The 25,571-nt window shown below is 50.6% G+C and overlaps 1 protein-coding gene across 1 annotated transcript in view; it reads right to left on the reverse strand.

Moving 5' to 3' along the window:
- The window catches only part of LOC135264038 (rho guanine nucleotide exchange factor TIAM1-like), a 63,735-nt gene that overhangs the window by 24,962 nt on the left and 13,202 nt on the right, over window positions 1-25,571 (reverse strand). The window contains 11 exon segments of the mRNA XM_064352626.1: window positions 476-557; window positions 1,124-1,228; window positions 4,051-4,221; window positions 4,569-4,643; window positions 5,160-5,306; window positions 7,026-7,211; window positions 8,876-9,100; window positions 9,814-9,986; window positions 11,074-11,569; window positions 14,111-15,038; window positions 15,491-15,609. Of these exon segments, the coding sequence (XP_064208696.1) occupies window positions 476-557; window positions 1,124-1,228; window positions 4,051-4,221; window positions 4,569-4,643; window positions 5,160-5,306; window positions 7,026-7,211; window positions 8,876-9,100; window positions 9,814-9,986; window positions 11,074-11,569; window positions 14,111-15,028 (2,578 nt within the window). The 5' untranslated portion in view covers window positions 15,029-15,038; window positions 15,491-15,609.

A 25,571-nucleotide genomic window follows, 5' to 3' on the forward strand; every position in this document is an offset into this window, starting at 1 on the left:
TGTGTGTGTGCGGCGAGTGTGTGTGTGTGTGTGTGCGCCCTGGTTTCTTCCAAGCGAATGCCACCAGCACACTCTCTAATCCGCGGTACACACGGGCTCTACCTAACTCCTCTGCAGCTCCTGACTTCAGCCAACTCGTCAGGTCAGATAAACGACTGGCACGACTGAATAATTAAAGGGCAGCAGAGGTTGGCGTGAAATCCCGAAATGGATCAGGCCCTCGTCGCGCACCCCTGCCCTTCACCTTCGAGGTATCCCGAGACCTCGACAGAGGGTCCCGCCAAGAGGGGGGGGTAGGGGAGAGGGTTAATTTAACGGACCACGCTTCAATATCATTATGAACAAAAGCGTTGTTAATGAGTAATTTGAGAGGGTGAGGGAATCTGGGAACTGCAGTTGCGTGTTTATCGCGCGTATGCTCGTAGCTTCGCTTCGCTCCGCTGTGGTCTGGGCAGGGAGTCCGCACGGAGCTTACCGTAGCCGATGGTACAGGACTCGTCGCGGTCAAAGTGGATGAGCTTGGTGGCTTTGGCGCAAACTTCGATCTCCTTGTACAGCTGTGAAACGAGAATAAATCAGGATTAAATGTCATTAATCTCCTCTATTGTCAAAACACGGAACGCCGCCAAGTCTTTCATCTTGGTGTGCGTGGGTGAAAGATGAACTGTTCCACCTATCACGCCTCCCATCGATACTAAAGATTATTTGTAACATTAGCTTGTCTAACAGGTACAGCCAGTAAACTGAACTGAAAATATTTGGGTGGACAAAAAAAAAAAATCTGGTTTTGGGGGAACAGAGACTCCCGCAATAGCCTTCTCTAAGAAAGAAACACCCAAACGAACACCAAGGAGAAGGAATTTCTCTGTGCATGAACACGGTTGTGTGAATAATAATATACAACACATATAGCTTTTATACATTACTGAGGATGTTGAACAAATAGTAATCTACACCCGATTCCTGCTGATTCGCTTCATTTTAAAGCTTTCAGCCCCAGTGCTAAACATTCACAGGATTTTGAAATCGAAAAAGTGGGGCGTGGCTGCACACGTTTTCGGGGCGGAGCTGAGAAAATCTGCGGGGTCCCCCAAAACGCGATAGCGCTCTTATCCGAACTCACCAGGTCGCACACCTCCTCCTCCAGCTTGGGGATGTAATGCTGCACTTGGTTTTCCGTCCGAAATTTCAGGCACAGGTAGTGCTTCCTGGGATCCAGGTTGTAAGCCTGCGTTTCACAAGGAAAGGGGTTTGTTTTCAATTCCAAATTCTAAACGTGTCCCAGTATGTCAAGGAGCAACAGGAAGTAAACATCACTATTCACCTTACACAGTGTGTAATCAAGTTTGAGGCACTTGTGGGGACTCAACCAAGCTATTTAGGAGAATTACAGTGAATAGCTAACTGGACTGAAAAATAGGCACGGATATGAACTATGAAATCTTCAGAAGCACGTTCCTCTTATCTCTGTAAACCTCTTATAGTGGGGTTGAGAGCAACCTGCTATAAAGTCCTAGCTCTTTGATAATTTGATCATCAGTGGAAGAGGATTACCATGCTATCTTATGTCTTACGCTGATTAAAAGTGAAGAAAACAAACCAGAAGAAGGGCGGAAAAAGAGAAAAAAAAGGGAAAATAATATAGGCTGGATAAATAAATGACACGGCCAACGATGTTGTGAGAGAGAAATAAAATGGCACATTAGGAACAGGCTCTTGGTTGCTGATTTCAGAAGGCAGATTTGACGCTCCAGTTCCCCCGGCTGTGTTCAGAAACAGCCTGGGTGAGCACAAGACACGCGTGTGTCGTGCATGTGCATGTACGTGCGTGTGTGTGCGCATGCATGTGATTGTGTGTGTGCACGCGTCTGTGCTTTACGAAGCCTGGCGGAATTCCACTCCGCAGCGAGGAGACGAGCGCACGCGTGACAGAAAACTACGTCGCAGCGCACCGAAGACGCGCAGATCCCCCGGAAGCTTCCGGAAGCCGTGGAACACGGCGAGGAGACCCCTAGCGCTCTCTCCCGCCTAGCGCTTTGGCGTTATTTAGGGCGCTGCGATTACCGCGAACGCTCGGCAAGTTACGACGGCTGCCCGGCTCCGAATCGCTCACCTCTCGTACCCCTCCCCCCTCCCCCTCCCCCCACACACCCCTCCCCTCTCACTGTCACAGGGCTCTGGGGAGCTTGTATTTTTTTTTTAAGTTTACGTTCGACAGAAATGTCGGAGATAACAGACAGCCCTGAGCGCCTCAGTGTCACGCAGGAACAGAAGAACGCGGCGGCGCGATGAAAGACAGCAGCGTGCGCTGTGCCGTGTCGAGCGGGGGCTATGCGAGTTTAACTCCGTTAACGTCTGACTTCTCAAATTCGCCGGCCCGGGACGGAGACGCGGCGTCGCCGTACCAAGACTCAGCTCCTATTCGATTCAATTTGTGTAGCGCTTTTTACAGAGCACTGTCACAAAGACGCTTTACAGAGCAGCAAGGCAAGAGACAGAGCAAAAAGAGCAAACAGAGCAAACACCAGGCCTGAATCCCAAAAATAGCAAGTGAATAACGTTAAAAAAAAACAACTCCCAGTGGGGAGAAAACCCTCAAATGGTGGTGAGAAAACTCCCCACACAGCCTCTCTCCTCCTGCCTGCTATTTGTGTACGTTTCAATAAAATAGGCTATAAAAAATAGACCTATGACAAACAGCTGTTGGGAAGATGGGGGGAGGGGGGCTGTTTGGGAGCTTAAAAATACGGGGTTAAATCTGCAGATAGCGTCTTTTAGAGATATCCGACTTTGCAACCCTCAAGTTCCACATCACAACATTGTTTCTTATCATGCCCACAGCATGTAAGTTTACCTTTTTCAATGCCATCTCAAGTGTTTAGCATGTTTAGAGATAGCAGGCTTAAGCTCCATATCACAGTGCTCTTTCTTATCATATCTACCCCGTGTAAGTTTAACATGTCTAAAAATAGTTTTAAGGTGTTTAGAGATATCAGACTGCTTCAGAAGTCTCATATCACGTATTATTATCACCCCTCACTGTCATCCGTCGGTACTGTCTTATCTAAAGTGTTTTTAACATGCTATTTCAGCCATTTAGCATTTGATGTCAGAAAATTAGTATATTAAGGACATTTCCTCTGCATCGTTCTAACCTCTTCAGATGCTAACCCCAGAGGCATGGATATGATGAGAACAAATACGTGAACACAGAGAAGATTATATTGCACAGCAATAATTTCACAATGAACAGAATTAATATTTAGCAACCAAAATGTAAAACAAAAATCTTCCTAGTGAGTTTCTGCAGAAAATCTTAATAAATTAAACTTAAAGGATAAAATATGAGTCTTCTTTGCTACAGTGCTTTCATGCACTGATGCAATCAGCAAAGCCGCACAAGGAAAAAATAAAATAATTTTTAAAAGTGTTTCGCAATAATTTTAGAAATAGGCTAAACGGGGACAATCTGTTTATTTATATATGCTACACCTACACCCTTGTTGGTCAGACATAGGTCTTATATGAATAATTATATGAAATACTTTAATCCTTCAGGCACCAGCAAGACTCCTTCAACCCTCTGGATTAATAGCATGGGTACGCAGAGCTAAAGAATTCAATAACAACATTCAGAAAATACCTCCACTCAGCATTTTAGTTAAAACGAGACTAAAAGATTCAATCATTTCAGCTAAATATAGTTACGTTTTTGGTTGGTAACATGTTTTATTGAAAAATCTCACAGTTGCAGGAATGCATTCCATTTCCGAACAAAATCTGATGAGTTAGTATTTCAAATATATATTTGACGAAGGGAGTTGGCAGGCATGTCAAGTAACAGTTCTGGGCCTGTATTCAATCAACATTTGTCTTTGACTTTTTCTTCACAAACTCAATTTGGCGAGTTCGTTTGGTTTGCCAAGCGACTACAGAACTGGCAAAACTGCATTTGCGCAGAAAAGTTATTAAACTGTCAGACACAAGTTTCGGAATTCTAGCTCTAGTTCCGGAAGGTTCCGGAAGGTTTCGTCGGTGAGGCTCTCTCACCTTGCAGATGCCCTCCAGGACGTCGAGGGCGGTCTCGCCGGGCTGGATGATGGACAGCACCGGCTTGTCGTCGGGCAGACACACCCAGGAAGGAGTGAGGTAGTCAGGAACCCAGATGTCGCTGTCTGCGTTGTGGTGGGGGATGCTTTTCACCGACCCGCCCTCCTCCGTCTGCAAAAGGGCACGGACGCAGAGACGGCTCAGCGAAGGACAGTGGGCTGTGAAGTCTTAATCGCAGGACTCCACGGGGGGGACGTGCCGAAAAATCACGACCCCTCGCCCCTCTGTCGCCGCGGCTGTCCTTGTCTGGCGGTTAGCAACGCGATACGATCGATTAACGCCGGCCTCCCGCGAGCACCGCCAAAACGAGCGGACCGCCATGGCGGCCCACCCACGCGGGAGCAGACTGAGAGATCGACCTCCTCACCCGCTCCGCCATCTGTCCCCCTCCTACCCGCCCCCCCAGTCACAGTTCCCCCCATCCTCCCCCTCCCCCCAATCACTCTGAGGGTCCTTACCAGGCTGGCGTTGGGGCTGTCCTCCAGCATGCCATCCAGAACCTTCCGCACCGGATCCTCACCGTCAGCAAACACCTGGGAGGAGGGAAGCGGATTCAGAGACCCTAAAAAAAAACACCTCAAACCAGGATCTTCGGGTGGCGCCTTTCCATACCTTCTGACCCGCCCATCCACCTTATGCAAATACATCTACTATGACCCTGCCCCTTATTTAAATATGGCCTGAGAAGCGTTCTAAATAATTGTCAGTTGTTTTTACATGATCTCAAAACAACTATGTACATCATTACTAGAGCAGTACATGCACAAACCACGTTGTGTCATTTATAGTGGTGTGAATTTCGATGGTTATCAAGTGTAAAATTTAATGTTGTACCTCCGTACCCAACCTAACTCCTCCCATTTCCCACCAGTGGGGCGTGACCCACATTTTGGGAACCCCCTTGCTTCAGAGTTTAATTTAACAGGTGGGTGAAATAACCCAATTCTTTGCATTGCCTCGAGGTCTGTCCTTCAACCACAGCGGGCGAAAGCTTTCTTCGATCGGAGGCGAAAGTGTTCTCCTCGGTCGGTCGGTCGGATGGGGCGCACCTGGTTGATGCTGGGCCGGCCCTTGGTCTTCTTTTTGGAGGCCGTGTCCAGCCCCCACAGGGAGGAGAAGCGGCTCTTGCGCTTGCTGGAGGAGCGGGACATGGCCTGCGTCCGCCGCCTCACCCCGCTCTCCGTCCGCGCCGCCACCTGCGCCCGAAAAAACCCGCGGAGACCACACCGTCAGGGGACCGTACTGTGGCCTCGGTTACTGGCCTCACGCTCTGGCTCCGCCCAGTAACCCCTCCCACACTATAACTCTGCCCAATAACCCCTCCCACACCAATGTCTCACCCAATAACTACTCTCACGCTATAACTGCAAACTCCGCCCAGTAACCACTCCCACACCATAGCCCCGCCCAAAACCACTCCCACACTATAACTCCACCCACTCTGATGTAACAAGAGTTGACTTCCTTACTGTGTAACTGTTTAAATATGCAAAGAAATTAGTACATATAGCTCTGTATATCATGTTTGTGTGTGTGTGTGTGTGGGTGTGTATGTCCGTGCGTACATGCGTGCGTGTGTGTGCGAGCGTGTGTGTGTGTGCGTGCGAGCGTGTCTGTGTGTGAGCGTGTGCCCCAAACAACTCTCACATTAGTTATTCCTTTTCAGCACGCACATGCTTACAGTACTGTGATCTGGCATTTCTAGGCTACATCACATGAATTAATAAAGACTGCTCTTGGTAAATCCTACTGTGCACATATATTTCATATACATAAGAATGCTCAGAACTCCATTATATCAGGGAGTTTTTAAGACCGAACCTCCTCGTTTACAGGGGGCCATTTAACCTGTGATCCTGTGTGATTTGTAAACAGCCCTGCAGGCTCCTTCTGGACCACCCTGAGGAGGGCGGGGGGTGGGGGGGGGGGTGAGCCCATCTGCGGTGCTGAGTCTGTACATGGGAAAGTGCCTGGAGCATGGCCGAGGAGGAGGGGGGTGGGCGAGGGGGGGTTGGGGGTGTATTGATCTGTGGATTCGGCGCTCGGAGTAAAAGCCCATTTAGCCTCTTCTGAAGCCTCTGGCCTTTTTTCAGAGTCCGAATCAACTCACCCTTTAAGGTGTGACATCACAAATATGTGATTAGAATGTTCTTAACCGGACATTATAATTCTGATGTCACAATCACTGCTGAAAGCAATGGAGTTCTAGAACTCTGACTTAGAAATAAAAAAAGAAGAAAAAAAACATTCCAAAAAACCTGCTCGTGAAAGGGTTAAGTGAGAAGGTCGCTGACAGAGAGGGGCTGATGGGTATTTTTTTTTTTAAATAGACACGCACTCACAGGTGGCCCTGACGGGCGAGCGGCGGGACAGGTGGTGTTTTTGCGGAAAGGCGCCGCGGAACGTCGCGCATTCCGTAAGGAGAGCGCTGGCACCTGGTCAGGTACAGCAGCGACGACGTAATGCTGCAGAAATGACAGCGCCCTCAGAGATGAGCCTCGGGGGGAATATGAGCCTCTCTCATTAAGGGCAGAGTTATGCTCCGCCCAAATAAAAAACAGGCTGTGCTGTCCTGGCTGATCCTACACAGCTTGGGAAAGAGAGAGAGAGGGTGTGTGTGTGTGAGGGTGTTTTTGAGTGTATGTGTGTGTGTGTCTGTCTGTCTGTGTGTGAGCACGCTGTATATTTCCTAATAGAAAATAAAAACATTTAATTTGAGTTTCTACTAAATCATTTTCTAAAAGCACAGGGCAGTAACCCCACACGCCCCCCCCCCCACACCCCCAGTACAAGTCAGCAAACATAGAAGCAGAGTGTGCATTGCAGTGCGTAGAAGGATGGAGAGCAGAGGGTGTGTGTGTGTGCGAGAGAGAGAGAGAGAGTGTGTGTGCGAATGTGTGTGTGTGGAAAGTTACCAGCGCGTGGAAGGAGGAGACGGAGAAGATGCCCAGCCGGCCCATGGCCAGCTTGGTGGGGCGGGAGGCGAAGGCCAGGAGGCGTTTGGGGTTGGGCAGCTCGCCGCCCTGCAGGCTGGCCAGGTAACAGCGGAAGCGGAACCAGTCCATGTGGAACTGCTCCAGGTTCTGCTCCCACAGGAAGATCTGCGCAGGAAAAAACACCACAAAAAAAACACTGAACAAACAAACAAACGGAGGAGGAAAACAGGCACCCACACACTGTAGCTAACGGAAGACAATATGGTTGCTAAGGAAGCCATCTTAAAAAAAAAAAGGCAGGTAATTGTAACGTTGCTCTAGCAATGTAAACACAAAATCTAGAATTTTGTTAAAACCCTCGTCACCATTAAACGTTTTATTTTGGAAGCATTCATTACAACGCGTAGGCATCTCCTTCGTCTTCGCCAGACTATCCCAGACTCTCTTGTGCAATATTTGTGCAATATTTGCAATATTCTCCTGGTGCACACACACACACACACACACTCCCTTCTATTTACTTAGACAGGCAGACAGACAGACAGACAGACAGACAGACAGAGACAGTCGAACAGACAGATGCTCAGACGGAGGTTATTTGATGAGCAGACATCAAAGGGGTTCGGGAATGGGTGCGGCTCGCCAGGAGCGGCATTTTTGGGTTGACGGGGCTTTGATAAGGAGGGTGCTGCTTGATAACAACGCCCTCCTGTGTGTCTGGAGGTCCCGGCGTTCCACTCTGGTCTCGCTCCGCGCGGAATTTCCGCCGCGGCGTCGGCACGCGGTCGGTGGCGGCCATTTTGGAGAAATGCGAAAATCCGATCCCGGCTCCACCAACCCCCCCTCCCCCCCCACCCGCCACCCACGAGGGGAACCCGCCCGTCCCTCTCCAGGTAGGGAGGGGTGGGAACCCTGGGCTTCTCCCCAGGGAGGAACCCATTAGCGTCCTTTCAGACTCACACAAAACGGCCACGCCCAGCCCCCCCACCCCGAAAAAACACGCCCTGCCTTCCTGCTGGAACAAAGGCCTTTCCATCGCCCTCGCGTGTGTAAACAGACGGGAGATTAAACAAAAAAAAATTATAATAACCTGAGCTTTCTGAGCAATTACCAGAACCAAAACAGCCATTAGGTGCATTTAGGAGAGAGAGAGGCAAACAGGCGACGCAAATAATGACAGGGGCTTTATGGCTCTGATTCAGCGTACTGCAGATCTGTGTCACGGACTCCGAAGCGTGCTGATTGGCCGGAGCACCTCAGGACACTGCGCTGTATTGTATTCGCACTAAAGCTTTGTTTTCACCTTGGGACACTTTAAGAAGCCACCCGCTCATGCGCAAAATTCAACCACACCAGCATTTTATTTTATTTTATTTTTTTCCCCCAGAAATCTTTGGCAGGCAGGAAAGCAGTTTTTGTGTTTGTAATTTTCCAAACAGAGATGGAATGTACTGAAATGTATTGTACATATGTGGACTTGTTTGATAATATAATGATAATTATATTTCACAGTAGTGTATTCGTAAAAACAAAAAGGCATATATATGCTTTGAAGCGTTTGCCTATATATTGCACAGTGTAGCAATATATTTGACAATATATTTTCTCTCAATATATTTCCAGAATATTCCATTTTTGGGTTAAAATGAGGCTGAGGGGGTCTGTAACCCCTCTCTGTCCCGACCCCTCTTAATAAAAAGAAAAAAAAGAAGAAAGAAGTGCAGACTGAAAGAAAATGAAAATAAGAGTATTTGAAATTGGGGAGGTGTGGCGGGGACACGCTGAATCGCGGAAGCGGGGGGGGGGGGGGGGAAAGGGGCGCGTCCCACCTGCTCCAGGATGGTCTTCCTCTTCTTGGCGTCGGTGACGGCAGACAGCTGCATCTCGCCCATCTTCTTCATCTTCTCGTCCATGTCCATCCTCTTCTCCAGCCGCTTGACCTCCGAGCGCAGCAGGCGCACCGTGTCGTCGCGGTGATGTTGCCGGGCGACGGCCGCCGCGCAGGCCGAGTGGAGCGCCGTGATCCAGTTCTCCAGCTCCGTCTGGCTGGACGTCTGTGGGGGGGGAGAGACAGGAAGTAGTGAGTGAGACAGGAAGTAGTGACCGTCACCAACCTGCTCTAATGTCTAATTCCGATGTTCAGCTTTTTTCATTGTATTGTGTTGCTATTGCTGAGGACTCCTCCATTTAAGAATTTTCACTTGGGTAAACTGTGATGATGACAATAAAAACATTCACTCAGCATCACGCTTTTTCATAGCAGGAAATGCACAGGGAAGTGGGGGGGGGATGGTGGGGGGCAGATTAAATCATGTCTGATGCTACAGGGAGCTCTTTGTGTAATGCTTACAGGCACAGACACCAGTATTACCACTGCAGGGAGGGCACTGTAAGCACAAAACCACAGATGGCAGGATTGACATTTGGAGAAGGGAGGGAGGGAGAGTGAATGATAGAAAGAGAGAGCAGGACTGAGAGAAAGAGAGAGAGGGAGAGAGAGATTTAGGGAAAAAGAAAAAGAGAGACAGAAGACAGAGAGAGAGAGCAAGACAAAGAGAGAGAGAGAGAGAGAGAGAGAGAGAGAGGGCGAGAGAGAGAGAGAGAGAGAGAGGGCGAGAGAGAGACAGAGAGAGAGAGCAGGACTGAGAGAGAGAGGTGGGGAGGGAGATAGAGAGAGCAATAGAAAAAGAGAGAGGGAGAGAGAGCAAAGCAGAGAGAGAGGGTGAGAGAGAGAGCGAGAGTGAGCGCTCGGCCAAGGGGTGCTCACCTGGAAGAGGAAGGCGTCCCCCAGGGAGTTGCTGAGGCAGAACACAAAGTCCTTTTTGGGGTGCTCGGGGACGGCCTGCACGATGCTGTTCTCCGCCCACACCGCGTGTTTGGGGACGCTGTTCTGATCGATCCCCGAGCGCCCGTCCGTCTCGTAGAAGAACAGGGTGCACCCTGGGGGATGACCGGGGAAACAGGCGATCAGTGTGTGTGTGTGTGTGTGTCTGAAGGTGTGTGTGTGTGTATGTATGTGTGTGTGTGTGTCTGAAGGTGTGTGTGTGTGTATGTATGTGTGTGTATGTGTGTGCGTGCGTGTGTGTGTGTATGTCTGAGGGTGTGTGTGTGTGTGTGCGTGCGTGTGTACATTTGTCTGCCTGTGTGTTTTGTCAGCAAAGTTAAGCGCAAGCAACCAACACCAGAGAGCTGCCACAGTCATACAGAGGCACAAAGAAACTAGAACAGCTTTTGCCCGTCAATTTAAATTTGCTCTCCAGGGGCCAAAGCTCAGAAGTGCAGCCAAGAATTCAGAAAATGTGTCAGTGGAACATCGATTTGATTTAAACCAGGTCAAATCGCATTATATCTAATTGACATCTCAAGGCCCATGGATTCAGATTAACTGGATTACTCTTTGTGTCGGTGAAGTGCTGGGAAAAAACACAGCTTGTGGGCTCTGTAGCGATTGCACAATTTAAATGGACAGCTTTGCAAATCAGGTTTTTATGCAAAAGGCAGAAAGAAAACAGAATGCACAATTTCTGATAGGAAGTGATGTAACCTCCTGCTCCACGGCTGTTGTGTTATACAACCGCAAAGCTCTGAAGTGTAACAGTCCTTAGAAACAGTGAGTCATGCTATTCGTCACCAGATTCTCACAGCCCAAAACGTACAACCAGAATGCTTCTTCAAATTTGAAACGGAATGACAATGTACAAAAAGAAAAACTAGTCAAAGTCAGAGCCATTTTGCTAGGCTTGGGGGGAGGGGCTGATTGGGCATTGTGTAACTATGAAGACTACGGCCATTTCAGAATCTGCGCACTTGCCTACTATTGAGTATACAAGTCCATACTTCGCTGATTCAAACCCTGTCAATGGTTTTACTCAACATGTAGCACACAACGAAATGAATCAAAATGCAGAATCGCCCCCACATACACCAGCTCATCCGGTCACCCTAACAATTACCCAGGAGGTTAAGAACAGCGTGTGGAGGGTAGGAAGCAGGGGTGGGGTAAGGGGGTAAAGGGGCGGGGCCTCACCTTTCAGGGAGACCCAGTAGCGCTTCCACTTCCGGCGGGCGGCGGGCTCCACCTTCTTCCCCTTCTTGTGCACCAGGAAGTTCTTGACGGCGAGCTCGCCGGCCTTGCGCACGGTGCCGTGGGCGGGGTCCAGCAGGGCGTCCGAGCGGCAGGCGGAGCTGGCCGTGGCGGTGCTCCGCTCGTCGCTGCCGGCCGACCCCGCCTCCTCAAGCCCCTCCCCCGCCCTGCTGCCGCCGCCGCCGCCCCCGCCGCCGCCGTCGCTGCCGCCGTAGGAGCTCATCTCCAGCTCCTGGCGGAAGTTCTCGTAGACGCAGGCCCCGCCCCCTACGCCGCCGCTGCTGCTGCCGCTGTCGCTGCCGGCGAACAGGCTGCTGCCGGCCGCTGAGTACACGGAGAAGGACGCCGACATGGCCTTGCAGCGCCGCGACTGCCGCGACGGCTCCGCCCCCACGCCGTCGATCCCGCTGTCGCCGTACTCGCTGTCCTCCGTCACGTCCTGGACGGGGGAGGGGGGGGGGGGGAAGAGACAACGCCAGACCCGCCCGCTCATTTTAATACCCTGTTTAATCTCACGGGAGCAGCTCTGCTAAAGAAACGAAAAGCAACAGAAGCTAAGACTCAAACGCCCCCACCTCAACTGTTAGTGACATCGATTATCGTTCACACTTTGCAGTAGCGCGACCACAAAGTGGGAGTTAGGTGTGGTTAGCGGGTTTGCAGTAGCACTTTGACGCTATCGTACGGCCTCTGTGTGCGAGCGAATGGCATTGGGGTGTTTCTCACACCCTGGCAACCACACCCGCAGCCGAAGCGCGCGTACTCCGCTGACGAATTTACAAATTCTCAATGTACAGCTTACGCAGCTGGCAGACATTTTAACCCACAGTGCCTTACCGTAGAGGGCTCCTAAAATGGCTAGAAACTTCCTCGCAAGCCAGTGCCTCCTCTAGAATAAAAGCCCCACGGTGTACTGCAGGTGAGCTAGCACAAACCGTAGTGCCACACAGGCGATGGCCGCTAGTCGTCGAAGCGTCGGAGGTGCCGGTGACGCTTCACGCGGGGGTAACCGTGGGAACCGCGGTCCACCGGAGCCCACCCACCCAAGTCGATAGCGTCCTAGCGCCCCCCCCCCCCCCCCGGCGAGAGGCGTTCTTCAGAGACCGACGTGCACCTTCTCCCTTCCAGAGACTCGCCGGCGCTTCACACTCAGAGCGAGAGCGGCCCCAGACCGTGGCGGAGGAGGAAGTGACCCTTCTCCAGGGGAAAGTGAAAGGGACGCGCCGACTTCCTGCCGCCAAACCCATTTAACGACAACGAACAGCTCCCGCGCCCTGAACTAAGGGTCTCGTCAAAAAAAAAGGACCAAATAATCAGCCTGACCGAGGGGGGTCACCGAAGGGTCAGAGTCGCAGGGGCTTCTGGGACATGGAGGCCTCGGAGAAGGCGGAGCTCCACTGAGTTGCGGTGATGGGCGAATCCTAAATCTGACAATTTTTGGCCCTCAGAAACACTTTTACGGAATGTTACAGAACGAAACATTCCCAATGCGTAAGATTTTCGGAATTCTCGTGTTATCCCCGGAACGTTACTTTCAAGCAAGAAAGGAACGTCGCAGGAACGGCCTTCCATTATACCATCACTCAGAATTTGCAAGCTCAGCTGAGAAAGAATTTGCGTTGTGTTTCGGTGATATGTGTAGAAGAAGGAAACACGCGGGGGAATGATCACAATGTCCGATGAAACCGCCATCCCGGGCACCTGCATTCAGAACATTCCCAAAGCGCCGCTGATGTCATGTATCGCTCACGATGTTTATTAATGGCTGATTGGCTGAATGATAAGCATCATGGGATGCCAGCAGTGCACTTGAACGCTGCATACCTGGAATGTTTTTTTCACTGATTCTCCCAGAATTTTTTTTCTTTAAGTATTGGATAAATATGTTAGGGGAAAATTCTCAGAATAGCATTATCTCACAACTAAAGACTAGCTTTGCTAAAGGTTTAGTCAATTTTGGTACTATTTTTGGGACATGAAAATGACTTTTGTGCATGCAAACCACTACCTTGGCCAATGGAATTAGTAGAAATACTGTGGTTGTTGGTGTTTCTGCAACCTTGAAAACCTTTAAGAAACCTTGCCACAAAAATGAACCTAACTAGAAGGATCTCCTACTTTCTTGAAACTTTACAGGTTAGCTGGGTTCAGTTTAGTCTACTGAGATAATTTAAGAGCAGCCAGGCTTTTCAGAGAAACGGCAAACATAAAACATTTCCCCCCCAAAAAAAGAATATTCCCATATGTGAATTTTGAAGGAGGCTGAGGAACGCGTCTCTTGTTTATGTTTTGAATATTTATTTTCCTGGTAACGAGAAGGCGAGGAGTTGTGGTCTAGAGACATTATGAAACTGAAAGGAGGGATATTCTTTTTTTTGTAAATGTTAATGTGTGTGTGTGTGTGTGTGCGTGTGCATGTGCATTTTTAGAACAGGCTTTTATGTTCAGGACTTCTGAGCCCCAGGAAATCGAGGACACAGACAACCAACTGGGTCCAGGAAGGAAACTTTGCTACCCAGTCAGGACATTGAGGACACTTCAGAACTTAAGCAAAATGTGTTGCAAAGCATTGTTAAAAATGCAGTGTGGGGAAAAATAATTAACTCAAACCCCCCCCAGCCCCATTTAAGCATGTCGCTGGCTTTTTCTGTAGTCTAAAATCTGATCAGGTTGATCAAACCTCTTCCGACCTAGGTCAAATACTTCATCTGAAATACTGTAACCCATACAGCAAGACACCAGTAAAATTTCTGTTCGTGTGAATTTCTGTACAACATCCTTAACTGAACATGTAATGATGCAACAATCACTACTAGTAACAGAAAGCAATGGAGTTCTAGAACACTGACTCAGAATTTCAAAAAAACATTCCAAAAAACCTGCTCTTCATCCCCCTCTTACAGCTCTGCAGGGTTGCAGTCCCCTGCGCTGCAGCCACACTGAAATCACATGCTAGTGTTGTAGACGGTGTGGGACTCACATGAGTGGTCTGTGCCCTGCGGCCCTGCATTCCAGCACACGGCGCCACCTGCTGGCTGGGAAGACCCTCGGACAGGCAGTGCGAGCGGCGGCAGGGCAGGGTGTAGGCCCCGTAGCCGTTCCCGTCGTCCTCCGTTGGGGACATCGCGCCGTCGCGGTCGCCCCCGGCGACCCGGCCCCCCTCCCGGCCGCCGTACTTGGCGTAGCGGTTCCGCGGCTGCTTGTGGGCGGGGCTCTTCTGGGCGCACAGCCGGTCCAGGGAGCCGGCCCGGTCGGCGGGGGCCAGCGCGGGGCCGCTGGAGTCGGGCGTGGCGGCGTGGGCGTCGCCGTCGTCGTCGGGGAAGTCGCGCTCGTCGGCGGTGTCGGCGATCTCCTCGGTGCTGGTCAGGTGCTCCTGGCTCAGGTCCGACAGCGAGAACTCCAGGCTGTCCTCGCCCCAGGTGTCCGCCGACTTCGAGCGCTTCTTCTGGAAGCTTCCGGACCCGTTCCGCGGCGGCCCGTCGCTCATCCTCTGGAGGTAGGGGGCGTCCTCCGGAAACCCCCCCGCCCCCTCGGGGCCCCCGTCGCCCCCCTCGCCGGGGCCCAGGGCTAGCATCAGCGCCCCGTCGGCGTCGCCGGCCCCGTCGCGGAACGGGCCGGGCCGCAGGTCCAGGGCCACGCTGTCCACCCAGATGACGGCCGTCCCGTCGAAGGGCTCCAGCCCGTTCTCGGCCAGGGCCTGGGGGATGCTGGGGGTGCTGCTGGACCGGGTGCTGGTCTCCGAGTTTCGGTGCTCCGGCTTGCCGGAGGAGGCGTGCCGCCCGCGGCGGGACTGCTTCCGGGGGGCCCGCAGCGAGCGGGACGTGTGCTTGCGGGACAGGTGGCTCTGGCCGTCGCCGTAAAAAGCGTGGTCCCCATTCTGGCTCTCCACGTTCCCCATGGTTCAGTGTCTGCCGAGAAAAGCACAGGGGCGTTAGCAACCGGAGCGTCTCCAAAATCACCCCCGTCTCTCCAAGACACAGTTCAGAACCCTTTAAACTGACCAAAAGAAAACCCACAATTCTCCAGCGCGGTTCCGGAAACCATTTTGTTTTGTTTTTTTAAATGAGCTGCAATTTTCGCTAAGATTGGAAAGCTTACTTCACAATCACCAGACAGAGCAGAGCTCTCTCTTCACACCTGCTGCGGAGTCATCCTCTATCCTCTCTCGTTGCCGTGGCCACAAGACGCTGCGTCCGCGGGCGTTTTTCTGGCACGCATAAGAGGCGGATGGAGCGTGCGATCTACGCGCAAATGCCCGAAATAACTGTGACGCAACAGCCGCGGGAAAAGAGGAGCGAATTCGCGCCCCCCCCCCCCCCCCCCCCCCCCACACGGAGCGCGATCTCCGTGGCGTACGTACCTGCAGCGAGACAGCGGGTTCACTGGCATCTCCGAAACGAGGAAGAGGAGGAGGAGGAGGAGGCCTCCCACAGAGACGGCATGCCGACGGAAAAAAACACCGCGGGGGGTTTCAGTGCTCTGAGAGAGAGAGAGAGAGAGAGAGAGAGAAAGAATAATCTGTAAACAACAGTATTTTGTTGACAATTTAGACAAGTCTTTGACCACAATTCATCATCACACAACTACAGGCCAAAATCTATGAACAACAACTCAAGGAAGATATAAACACTTCTTCACACTGTTTTTAGAACAGCCAAGAGTCAGAAGGGGAAGAAGAGAGAGAGACACACACACACACACACACAAAGACCTGGTGCACACGTTTGCCTCATTAAGACTACACTGCCCATCAGGAGCTTGCGGTGTGCAGACGCTCAGAAATAAGCCCGTTTGGCACAGACCGCATAACACAAGGAGGTGGGACGGCACACAGCGGCTGCTGGGAGAGGTCTAAAGTGGTTCTGAGATTTAAAAAAAAAAAAAGTTAAAAAAATCTGCCAGATTAGAGGCTTGAGACAGACCGGAGAAGGACAGGACCACACACAGAGAGAGGAGAGGGCGCGTTTCCTAACCCACGCTAAACACTCAGACACGGAGCACGATGAGCTTTTCTAAACAGAGCGCCACTGGAACAGATTACAGCCTGAAGTTATCTATGTGTGCAGAGGAAGCCGGAGATACAGTTTACTACAGGCTACTGTGCCTATGCACAGAAGTGGAGCTAATGCTACAGAAACTACAATACCCACAAACCCCTGCATTTACAGTGGAGCTAATGCTGCACAAACAATAATACCCACAAACCCCTGCATTTAGAGTGCAGCATTTACAGTGGAGCTAACACTGCAGAAACAACAATACCCACAAACCCTGGCATTTACAGTGGAGCTAACACTGCACAAACAACAATACCCACAAGCCCCTGCATTTGCAGTGCTCTACTCCATTCTACACAATGCACCAAACCATGTAAATATCAAAGCAAACAGCCAGAGGCAGTGCTGTACTCCACTCCACTCCACACAATACCACATGCAGAACCATGTGAATATCAAAAGCAAGCAGCTGGAAGATTACCACAAGATTGAAGGGATTCTGAACACACTACAGCAGCACCAAATCAAACTCCCTCTCCTGAGCCACCACCGGCCGCTCAGACGCAGCAAAGACACTTTATTTTTTGAACGAGATTTGAATATCTGGATGTAACTGCCGCGGAGGGCAGTTTAACTGTAATGCAGGAGAGCATAATTCCATCGCCGGGCAGTGTGACCCACTTTCCTGTAATCCGGAGCCTGGCAGAGTTCATTACTACACCGTCGTAAGCGGTGATAAAAGCGGAAGGCTCCTGAAGCCGTGCTTTATAACGCTGGCGGGGGGGAATTCAGACGCGATTGTAACGGAGAGGCTGCTGCTGTGGTCCGCGCGGACGCTGCTGAGCTGCTGATATTTGTGAGCTGAGAGAGAAAGGGAGAAAGAGAGGGACAGAGAAAGACGGGTGGAGAGAGATAGAGATAGGTAGAAAGAGAGAGAGATTGTGTGTGTGAAAGCGAGAGGGATGGAGATAGAGAGAGGAGAGACTGTGTGTATGAGAGAGAAAGAGAGTTTATCTATGTGAAAAGAGAAAGAGAAGGAATGAGAGGGAGGGGGATAGAGGAAATAAAAGAGAATGATGAAGAAATAGAGAGAGAGAACAAAGCAAGAGATAGAGAGAGTTTGAATGGTTCATTCTCAGAGTGATTTCAGTATTCCTTTCTCTTCCTGTCCCACTCCCTCTCTCCTTCTCTTTGACTGTGACTTTTGGCTTACCCAGAGAGTAATCCAATAAAACAAACAATAAAAACATTTTTCAAAAACATATTATGTTATCTTTATAATGTCAATGCCTGATTTCCTTAAATTATATACTATGTCTGTGTGCACGTGTGTGTGTGTGTGTGTGTGTGTGTGTGTGTGTGTGTGTGTATGTGCGTGTGCGTGCGTGCTCATGCATGCATGTAAATCTAAAGCCTTGCTTGCTGTACTGGAGCTGTTTTGCAGTTAATGCATTTAATGTAGAGCTTTGGCAATGCAAATAAGTCATGGCAATAAAGCCCTCCCGAATCTTTAGAGAAAGAGCAAGACATAGCAGGAGAGAGACTGACTCCGTGCCAATAAAGCATACTTTATTGAACTGAATTTAAGAGAGACGGAGAAAGAGAAAAGGAGGAAGAGAAAGAGGGGGAGATACAGAGAGAAAGAGTGCTGCTGTCAGCACACCTGCTGCAGGGGTGCGGGGCGGGGGGGGCCAAACTGACGCTTTTTATCGTTCTGCAAACCCAGCTCAGTCTGCTCAGACTAAACACACGGGTAAGAGCTCCCCTCTCTCTCCTTTGTGCAGAAACACAGACGGTTCACGCTCAGGACACGCCAGAGATAAACAGGCCATCCAGAATGTTTTGTTGTTGCGGGGAGCTGGGGGGTGTGAGGGGGCGTGGGGGGTTATACCGTTTGGGGTTTCTTTTTTTGGGGGGGGGGGGGGGGATTTGTCTCATGCTATCCTGCCCGAGGGGTTAAATGGGGGAGGGGTGGGGAGTGTGCAGTCCATGTTTTTGCAAACATGCCACTTGGGGATATCTATGTGGGCAAATATTGCCTGCGTGTGCGTGTGTGCATGTGTGTGTGTGTGTGTGAGAGAGAGAGAGACAGAGATAATGAGTGAGACGGGTGCTCAGGCCGCTCATGAGTATGATGTACAATGTCTGCTTCTGCCGTATCCATGACTACACCTCTGCATCACCTGTCATATCCATGACTACACCTGTGCATCACCTGTCATCTCCATGACTACACCTCTGCATCACCTGTCATCTCCATGACTACACCTGTGCATCACCTGTCATCACCATGACAACTCTGCATCACCTGTTCTCTCCATGACAACACCCCTGCATCACCCATCGTCTCCATGACTACACCTGTGACATCACCCCTTCTCTGCACCACTTCTCTCCTCCATCACACTGCTTCACCTGTATCTCCCACCTTTCATCTTCAGTACATACTTCTCCCCCTGCTCTTCACCTCTTGAAAGCTTAAATTCTCCACCTGTCCTCCCCCCATCCGCTTTCCCTCATCCATCACTCTGCTGAGTCCATTTCTCCTGCCAGAAATTAGTCCCAGCACACCTGGATATTCATTTGCTTCCATTTCCAGACCAGTGGAATGGAGGCTACTGCATCAGGCGATTCCACACAACTGGCTTCCTTTGTTATCAGGTTATATAAAAGCTGAAATGTTGGGAGGGGGGAGGGGGCGGGTGAATATGCCACAGGGCTCATTACGGAAAGGTTACATCGATAGGAAGTCCTAACCGGAGGAATAAAAACTGTGGCAGACACGCACAGCTCCGCAGACGCATCCCAGGCAGACGTCTCCGCACTTCCCCCGCATCATAAGAATGACAGCAGCTGCTCTTTGAGTATCCTTTACTCTTCATTTTATATCTCTCTGCCTCTCTCTCTCTTTCTCTCTCTCTCTCACCTTTCCTCTTTCCATCTCTCCCCCCTCTTTCCCTCTGGGTCTTGTTCTCCCACTCTACCTTTCCCTCCCTCAAGTCTTTTTCTCCACTCTCTTCCCGTCCGTACCTCTTTCTCTCTTTTCTTCTCTTGCTAGATCTCCCTCCCTCCTTCCCTCTCTCTCCCTCCCTCCCTATCTCCCTCTATCTCCCTCCCTCTTCCCTCTCTCTCCCTCCCTCCTCCTCCCTCTGTTGCTCCTCCTCCATCCCTCCCTCCCTCTCCCTCCCTCTCTCTGTCTCCTTTTCTCCCTCTCTCTCCCTGTGTTGTGTAGGGGTGGGTTAGGCAGCCCAGGGTGGATCGGGGCCAAGTGCAGAACAGACGCTGAGGAGCGTGACGTCTGTGCGGCTCTGGGGCGGGGGGGGGGGGCATGAGGGAACCAGCCCAGAGAGATACTGCAGGATACAGCAGGAGATCTGAGCAGGGAGAGAGCAGGAGGGAAAAATACAGAGAGAGAGGAAGAGAGACATGGGTATGAAGAGACGGAGATAGGGAGAGAGAGGGATGGAGAGAGTGAAATAGAGAGGGAGAGAGGGATGGAGAGAGACAGAGAGAAATGAGAGAGTGAGAGGGAGGGAGGTGGATTGAGAGAGAGAGGGAGAGAAGCAGAGTGAGAGAGAGGGTGATGGGGAGTACTGTATGCATGCCGCATCACCAGAGGTTTGCAGTGTTCTTAACCTGAAGATGTTGGGGATGGGGGGGGGGGGGCACAGTGACCCTGTTTGTCTGAGCGAGGGAGGGGGTGAGGGGGTGAGGGGGGTGTCTGAGTGCAGCTGCCCCGCTGAGCGGGGTTTTATTTTTAAAACTTTAATCAGGGGCACTTAAAACGCCTCTGAGCTCCGGAGGGGGCCGGAGATAAATAAACCCCCCGCACCGCAGGGAGGCCGTGGGCCCTTCTCACTCTCTCTCTCCTCTCTCCTCCTCACCCTCCTCTCCTCTCCTCCTCCCTCCTCTCCTCCATCTCTCTCTCCTCTCATCTCTCCCTCCATCTCTCTCTCTCTCTTCCTCTCCTCCTCCTCTCTCTCTCCTTCTCTCTCTCTCCTCCCATCCTCTCTCTCCTCCTCTCTCTCTCTCTCTCTCTCTCCTCTCTCTCTCTCCTCTCTCTCCCTCCCTCTCTCTCATCTTCCTCTCTCTCCTCATCTCTCTCCTCTCTCTCCCTCTCTCTCTCTCCATCTCCCTCTCACTCTCTCTCTCCATCTCTCTCCATCTCTCTCTCACTCTCTCCATCTCTCTCTCTCCCTCTCCATCTCTCTCTCACTCTCTCTCCATCTCTCTCCCCCTCTCTCTCCATCTCTCTCTCTCCATCCTTCTTTCTCTCTCTCTCTCCCTCCCTCCCTCCCTCTCTCTCTCTCTCAGCCCTGTGCTTACTGGCCACAGACCTGTGGGAGAGTGAGGAGGGTAGACCAGAGTGTGCCTCTTTACTGACTGGTGAGTGAGTGAGTGAGGGTAGTGAGTGAGATGGGTGAGGTGAGTGTGAGCGGAGGCGGAGTGAGTGAGGGGTTGTGAGTGTAGGTGAGTGAGCGAGTGAGTGAATGAGCGAGCGAGTGAGTGAGTGAGTGAGTGGGTGAGTGAGTGGAGTGAGTGAGTGAGTGAGTGAGTGAGCGAGCGAGTGAGTGAGTGAGTGAGAGCGTGAGTGAGTGAGTGAGTGAGTGAGTGAGTGAGCGAGCGAGTGAGTGAGCGAGTGAGTGGGTGGGTGAGTCAGTGAGTGAGAGGGTGAGTAAGTTTGTGAGTCAGTGAGTGAACTTATTTGATAATCATCAGAAAATACAAGAGAAGAACCAGACTCAAGCCAGGTCGTACGTGTGCATGTATGACAACTCAATAAAAATGTTGGTCACAAAAAGAACCAATCTTAACACAAGAAAGCTAAAAAGCTTCTTTCCCTTGTTGTCCATAAAGTGTCTGCATGTTGGGGGCAGGGGGGTATAGAGATTCATATTCACTCTATATGGAAGCATAACAGGGCTATAGAGAACAGAGAGACAGCCCAATCAAATAACTCAAATAACCCCAGTCTCGACTTCCCAAAATAAAATATTCACAGCCCCCTCCACCCGTCCTCATCCCCCCCTCAGCCAGAGTCGGCCGCTGGTACAAACGGTCTGCGCAGTCGTTTGAGGTCACAGTCATAATTCAGTATGGCCTACACAACTCAGGTTTTCAATGTTTTTTTTTTTGTCAAAGACGTTGCAATTGTGCAGAAATCATAGGGGCGTGAATAGCTTTTTCGATGCTATTGTTCCTGCGCCTGTACCCCACAATCACTGACAGACCCACACACCTCTGCTTAAAAGAGAATGCCCTCTCTCTCTGAGCTCCTCGATGCTTAAAATGCAATCTAAAAAATTAATAAATAATTACGCAATACCCCCTCCATATTATTATTGCACACTGCTATTTGGCAATAGGAACACAACGTAGTGTTGCACATGACCACACGATGCGACTGAACACCACAACACTTTATAATAGCGTCGAACAATATCGCGTTAATAGCGGACAAAAGCACAACGGCAAGCAGCGAACAGACAAACAAAAGGCGGAGAGAATCGCGGGGCAGTGTGTGAAAATAAAGATTTCTGCGATACGGCGCGGAGGATAAAACTCCCCCCCTCCCACCCCCCCCCGAGTCGGTCTGTAGAGCGTTGAGTGCTCAGCGTCTGCAGTGGCCGCGAGGCGAAGCCTGGATCCCGTCTCTCCGCGGACGCCTTCGGCGCGCGGGGCAGAGAGGCGAGCGACGGCCGGGGGGCGGGCGGGCACTGCTCCGTCCCTGTGGAGACGGAGCGCGGGAAGAAAGCGGCTCGGCTATCCCCGTCTTCCCGCGGCGTGCGGGGCTACGGTTCCGGGGGAAGCCGCGGTGTGCTAGCGCGCGCCCGCGGGCTCTGTCCAAACGGCAGACTGCGGCGTGTAGCAACAGAACAGAGAGCGCTGAACGCTTCACCTGAAAATACGGTTTGCAATTCAAGTGTTGGGCAACAGATCAACTAACAATTTTGCCAGATCCCTGTAATAATTCCCCCTAAAAACCATATTAAATTGACTCAAGGACTAATTTCTCACACTTTTTGTCCCCTCAATACCCCCATTTAGAATACCCCATCTCATTGACACATACATTTTTACTGTAATTAATTGTAATACCCTAATATTTAGAAGTAAATCTCCAAGTCTGGCAACCCCGTAAACTGACTGGGATGTCAAACCCTGGATCCGGAGAGCCACAACATCTGCTGATGTTTTTTATGTGCGTAGCTTCAGACCTGTCTAAAAAAATAATTTTAAAAACAGATTAATTATCTTTAATCCATTGCATCAACCGATCGATCAATTAAATGCTGACTAACAATAAAGAACAGCAGACTCATGCCGGCCCTACCCAGCTGCGCACACCGGCCCTACCCACATAAAACGCTTTTCTCCGTTTTGAAAAGTAGCTCTGCTGGTTACAGCAGTTCAGTTCGTCGGTAACTTCATTTCGGGATGACGTGATCCCGGTGGAGTTTTAGAGTCCTTAACCCATCAGATCCGGCGTGGGCCTCCTACGCAACGCGGCCGTCCGGTCTCTGTCTTTAACCGTCCCAAATTAACGCTCTCCCGCCTGTTTGCCCTGATCTTCGCTTTTTTTTTTCTCTCTCTCTTCTTCTTTCCTCCGCCGCCTTTCACGCAAATAGCCCGCCGTAAATCCCAGCACAGCGAGCGCCGCGCAGCCAGACCGCTTACGGGTTTGGCCTCAGACCTCGTGCGTCCCAATTAGCGCTATGAATATAAGAGGCTCACGTGTCAGACAGTGACGGTGTGGCTGTACTGCTGACTCTCTCTTAGACCTGGGTCAAATATCTGAAATACTACTCTTCAGCTCGTCAAATTCAACTCTTGAGGTGTGACGGTAAAGAATTTAAAAAGTCCATCGAGATTTCTGAGACTTTTTAATGAAGCGTATTACTAATAGAACATATAATCGTGCACAGTAAAATCTCGAATGTGGGACCAAATGTTATCTGTTAAGAGTTGAATTAACACTTTACAGTTGAACGTTGTACCGTGTGAACACTCATAAAATCATAAAAGAAGCGTTTGTTAAAAAATGCTGGTGAAAACAGACTTTCCATTTAGTACTGTCAGTAGTCCACATGAATATTTAACCAGTTTCTAAATGGTAAAAAAAATATTTGACTGAGATCTGACTCAGAGCTCATAGTAAAGCACACCCATGCCCTTTAGGGTAACCCTGCCCTATATTCGTTGGTCCTATCAGTTAAAGTCAAACACCTTCGCTGAAGATAACGCCTTCCACCGTACAGGCGACCTGCTCGTGACATTGTCCCAGAATGCTTAGCGGCACAGCTCGGAGGGGGTAACCTGAGCGACTGGCGACCCCCACGTACACAGGTGACCTGTAATGAGGACTTCCTCCCCCGGCCATCCTTTACCTGCGTGACAGGTACACATCAAGGCCCTTTGTTATTAGGGGGTACATCGATCAGGCCCTTTGTCATTAAAGCAGCCCCCTGGTGGGGGCTCCTCATTGTCAAATACTTTAGGCCTGCTGGGACAGGGATAAAGAGTGCACACACACACACACACACGCACTCACGCACACACACCACACACGCACACACACCACTCACGCACACACACCACTCACGCACACACACCACTCACGCACACACACCACACACACACACACATACACACACACGCACAAACACACACACACACACACACATGCACGCACACACAAACACACACACACACACACACACGCACTCAGCACACACACCACACACACATCACATCCACACACGCACAAACACACACACACACACACACATGCACGCACACAACACACACACACACTCACGCACACTCGGACACGCACACATGCACACACACACACACACACACGCACTCACGCACACACACACACACACACACACACACACACACGCACAAACACACACATGCACGCACACACAAACACACACGCACACACACGCACACACAAACACCATACATTCATGCGCACACACAAACACACACACACACACACACACTAACTCACAAACATACACACACATACACACACACACACTCATACTCACACGCACACACACACACCTGCCCCCCTAGGGATCTTCTTCTATCCTTCTGTTCAAGGTCACACACACAATGTCCGTGCTCAGGAGAAGCTAATGGTGGAAAAAAACACCCTGCAGCCCAAGACTGACCAGTGACCTGATTCTCATTTATAAAAACAGGAGCAAACCTCACCTGGAGACTATTGTGCCAGAATTCAGCCCCAGTCTACAGCAGGGAAGCAATGGCGAGCACTAGATCCGCTATTAAACTAAAAACGAAATCCACTATTATATCAAACCATTTTTTTTGGGGGGGGGGGGGGGTTGGGGGAGGGGGAGAGGATATTTTGGATGGAGCCCAGCCGCCTTAGACAATGGAGCCAATATTACTCTGGCCAAGCTGATGTCATAGGTTAAAGTTCAGCTGAATTCCAATAGCCCACAGGTGCACTGCAGCTAAAAACTGAACAAAAAAAACTGATATACTGCATGCAGGCAACTCATTCAGAGTAGCTGGTCATTGAGATTCAATAAAAAAAATGGCCCACCATTGAATACCATATGCTAATCACAGCAGGGTACTGGCCAATGAAAACCATATGCAAATCACAGCAGGGTACTGGCCAATGAAAACCATATGCTAATCAAAGCTGGCTATTAGCCAATGACAACAGCATCCTAATCAGTGCAGGGCACCGCCCACATTAGTTTAAGCAAAATAAGGTCTGGGGGCTGGTAAATCACACACATTGCGGGAAGGACCTCTCTGTTATCTCAGCCAAACAGGATACAATGGCCTTTAACTCAATACCAGCATTTATCAGTCAAGGCAGTGACATTTACGATAAAAGGCACGCACAGCATTCCGGAGCGGATAACCATCGCGACATCGAGAAAAATGTTACACAAGACCGGAGACCTCCGTGCCAGCGACGCATCCCATAATGCTTCTGCTTCCGGCATATCGGAGAGAGCGCCGGAACGAACGGATTTAAATAATTACGCACCTTCGTCAAAAAAAAATCCAGACGCAACCATTCGCAGAAATATTATCTGTTTCGTTCTTTTAAACGTGTGGAGATTCAACATGGGAACGAGCAGCCCGCCGTCCCTTTGCCGTTCGTTACGATAACGACCCGTCTCCCAGTTCACGCACGGCGGTCTTAATTTTTTTTTTTTTGCGTGCCCCGTGAGTCGAAAACGATAACGCAGACGGCGAAAATAAAACCGGGGACCCGTCCCGTTCGTCCGCTCGAACGGCTCGCTCTAACAGCCTCTCCGGCCGCCGCGCGTAAAGTCGCAAAGCGAAGCGGTCGTTATCTCCGGAGAGAGAGCGTGCGCTCGGCGGAGGACCGCGCGCGAATATCACAACGAAACAAAACAAACGCGCCGACTTCGGCTGCGCGGC

This window comes from Anguilla rostrata, chromosome 9, assembly GCF_018555375.3.
Source record: "Anguilla rostrata isolate EN2019 chromosome 9, ASM1855537v3, whole genome shotgun sequence".
NCBI lineage: Eukaryota > Metazoa > Chordata > Actinopteri > Anguilliformes > Anguillidae > Anguilla > Anguilla rostrata.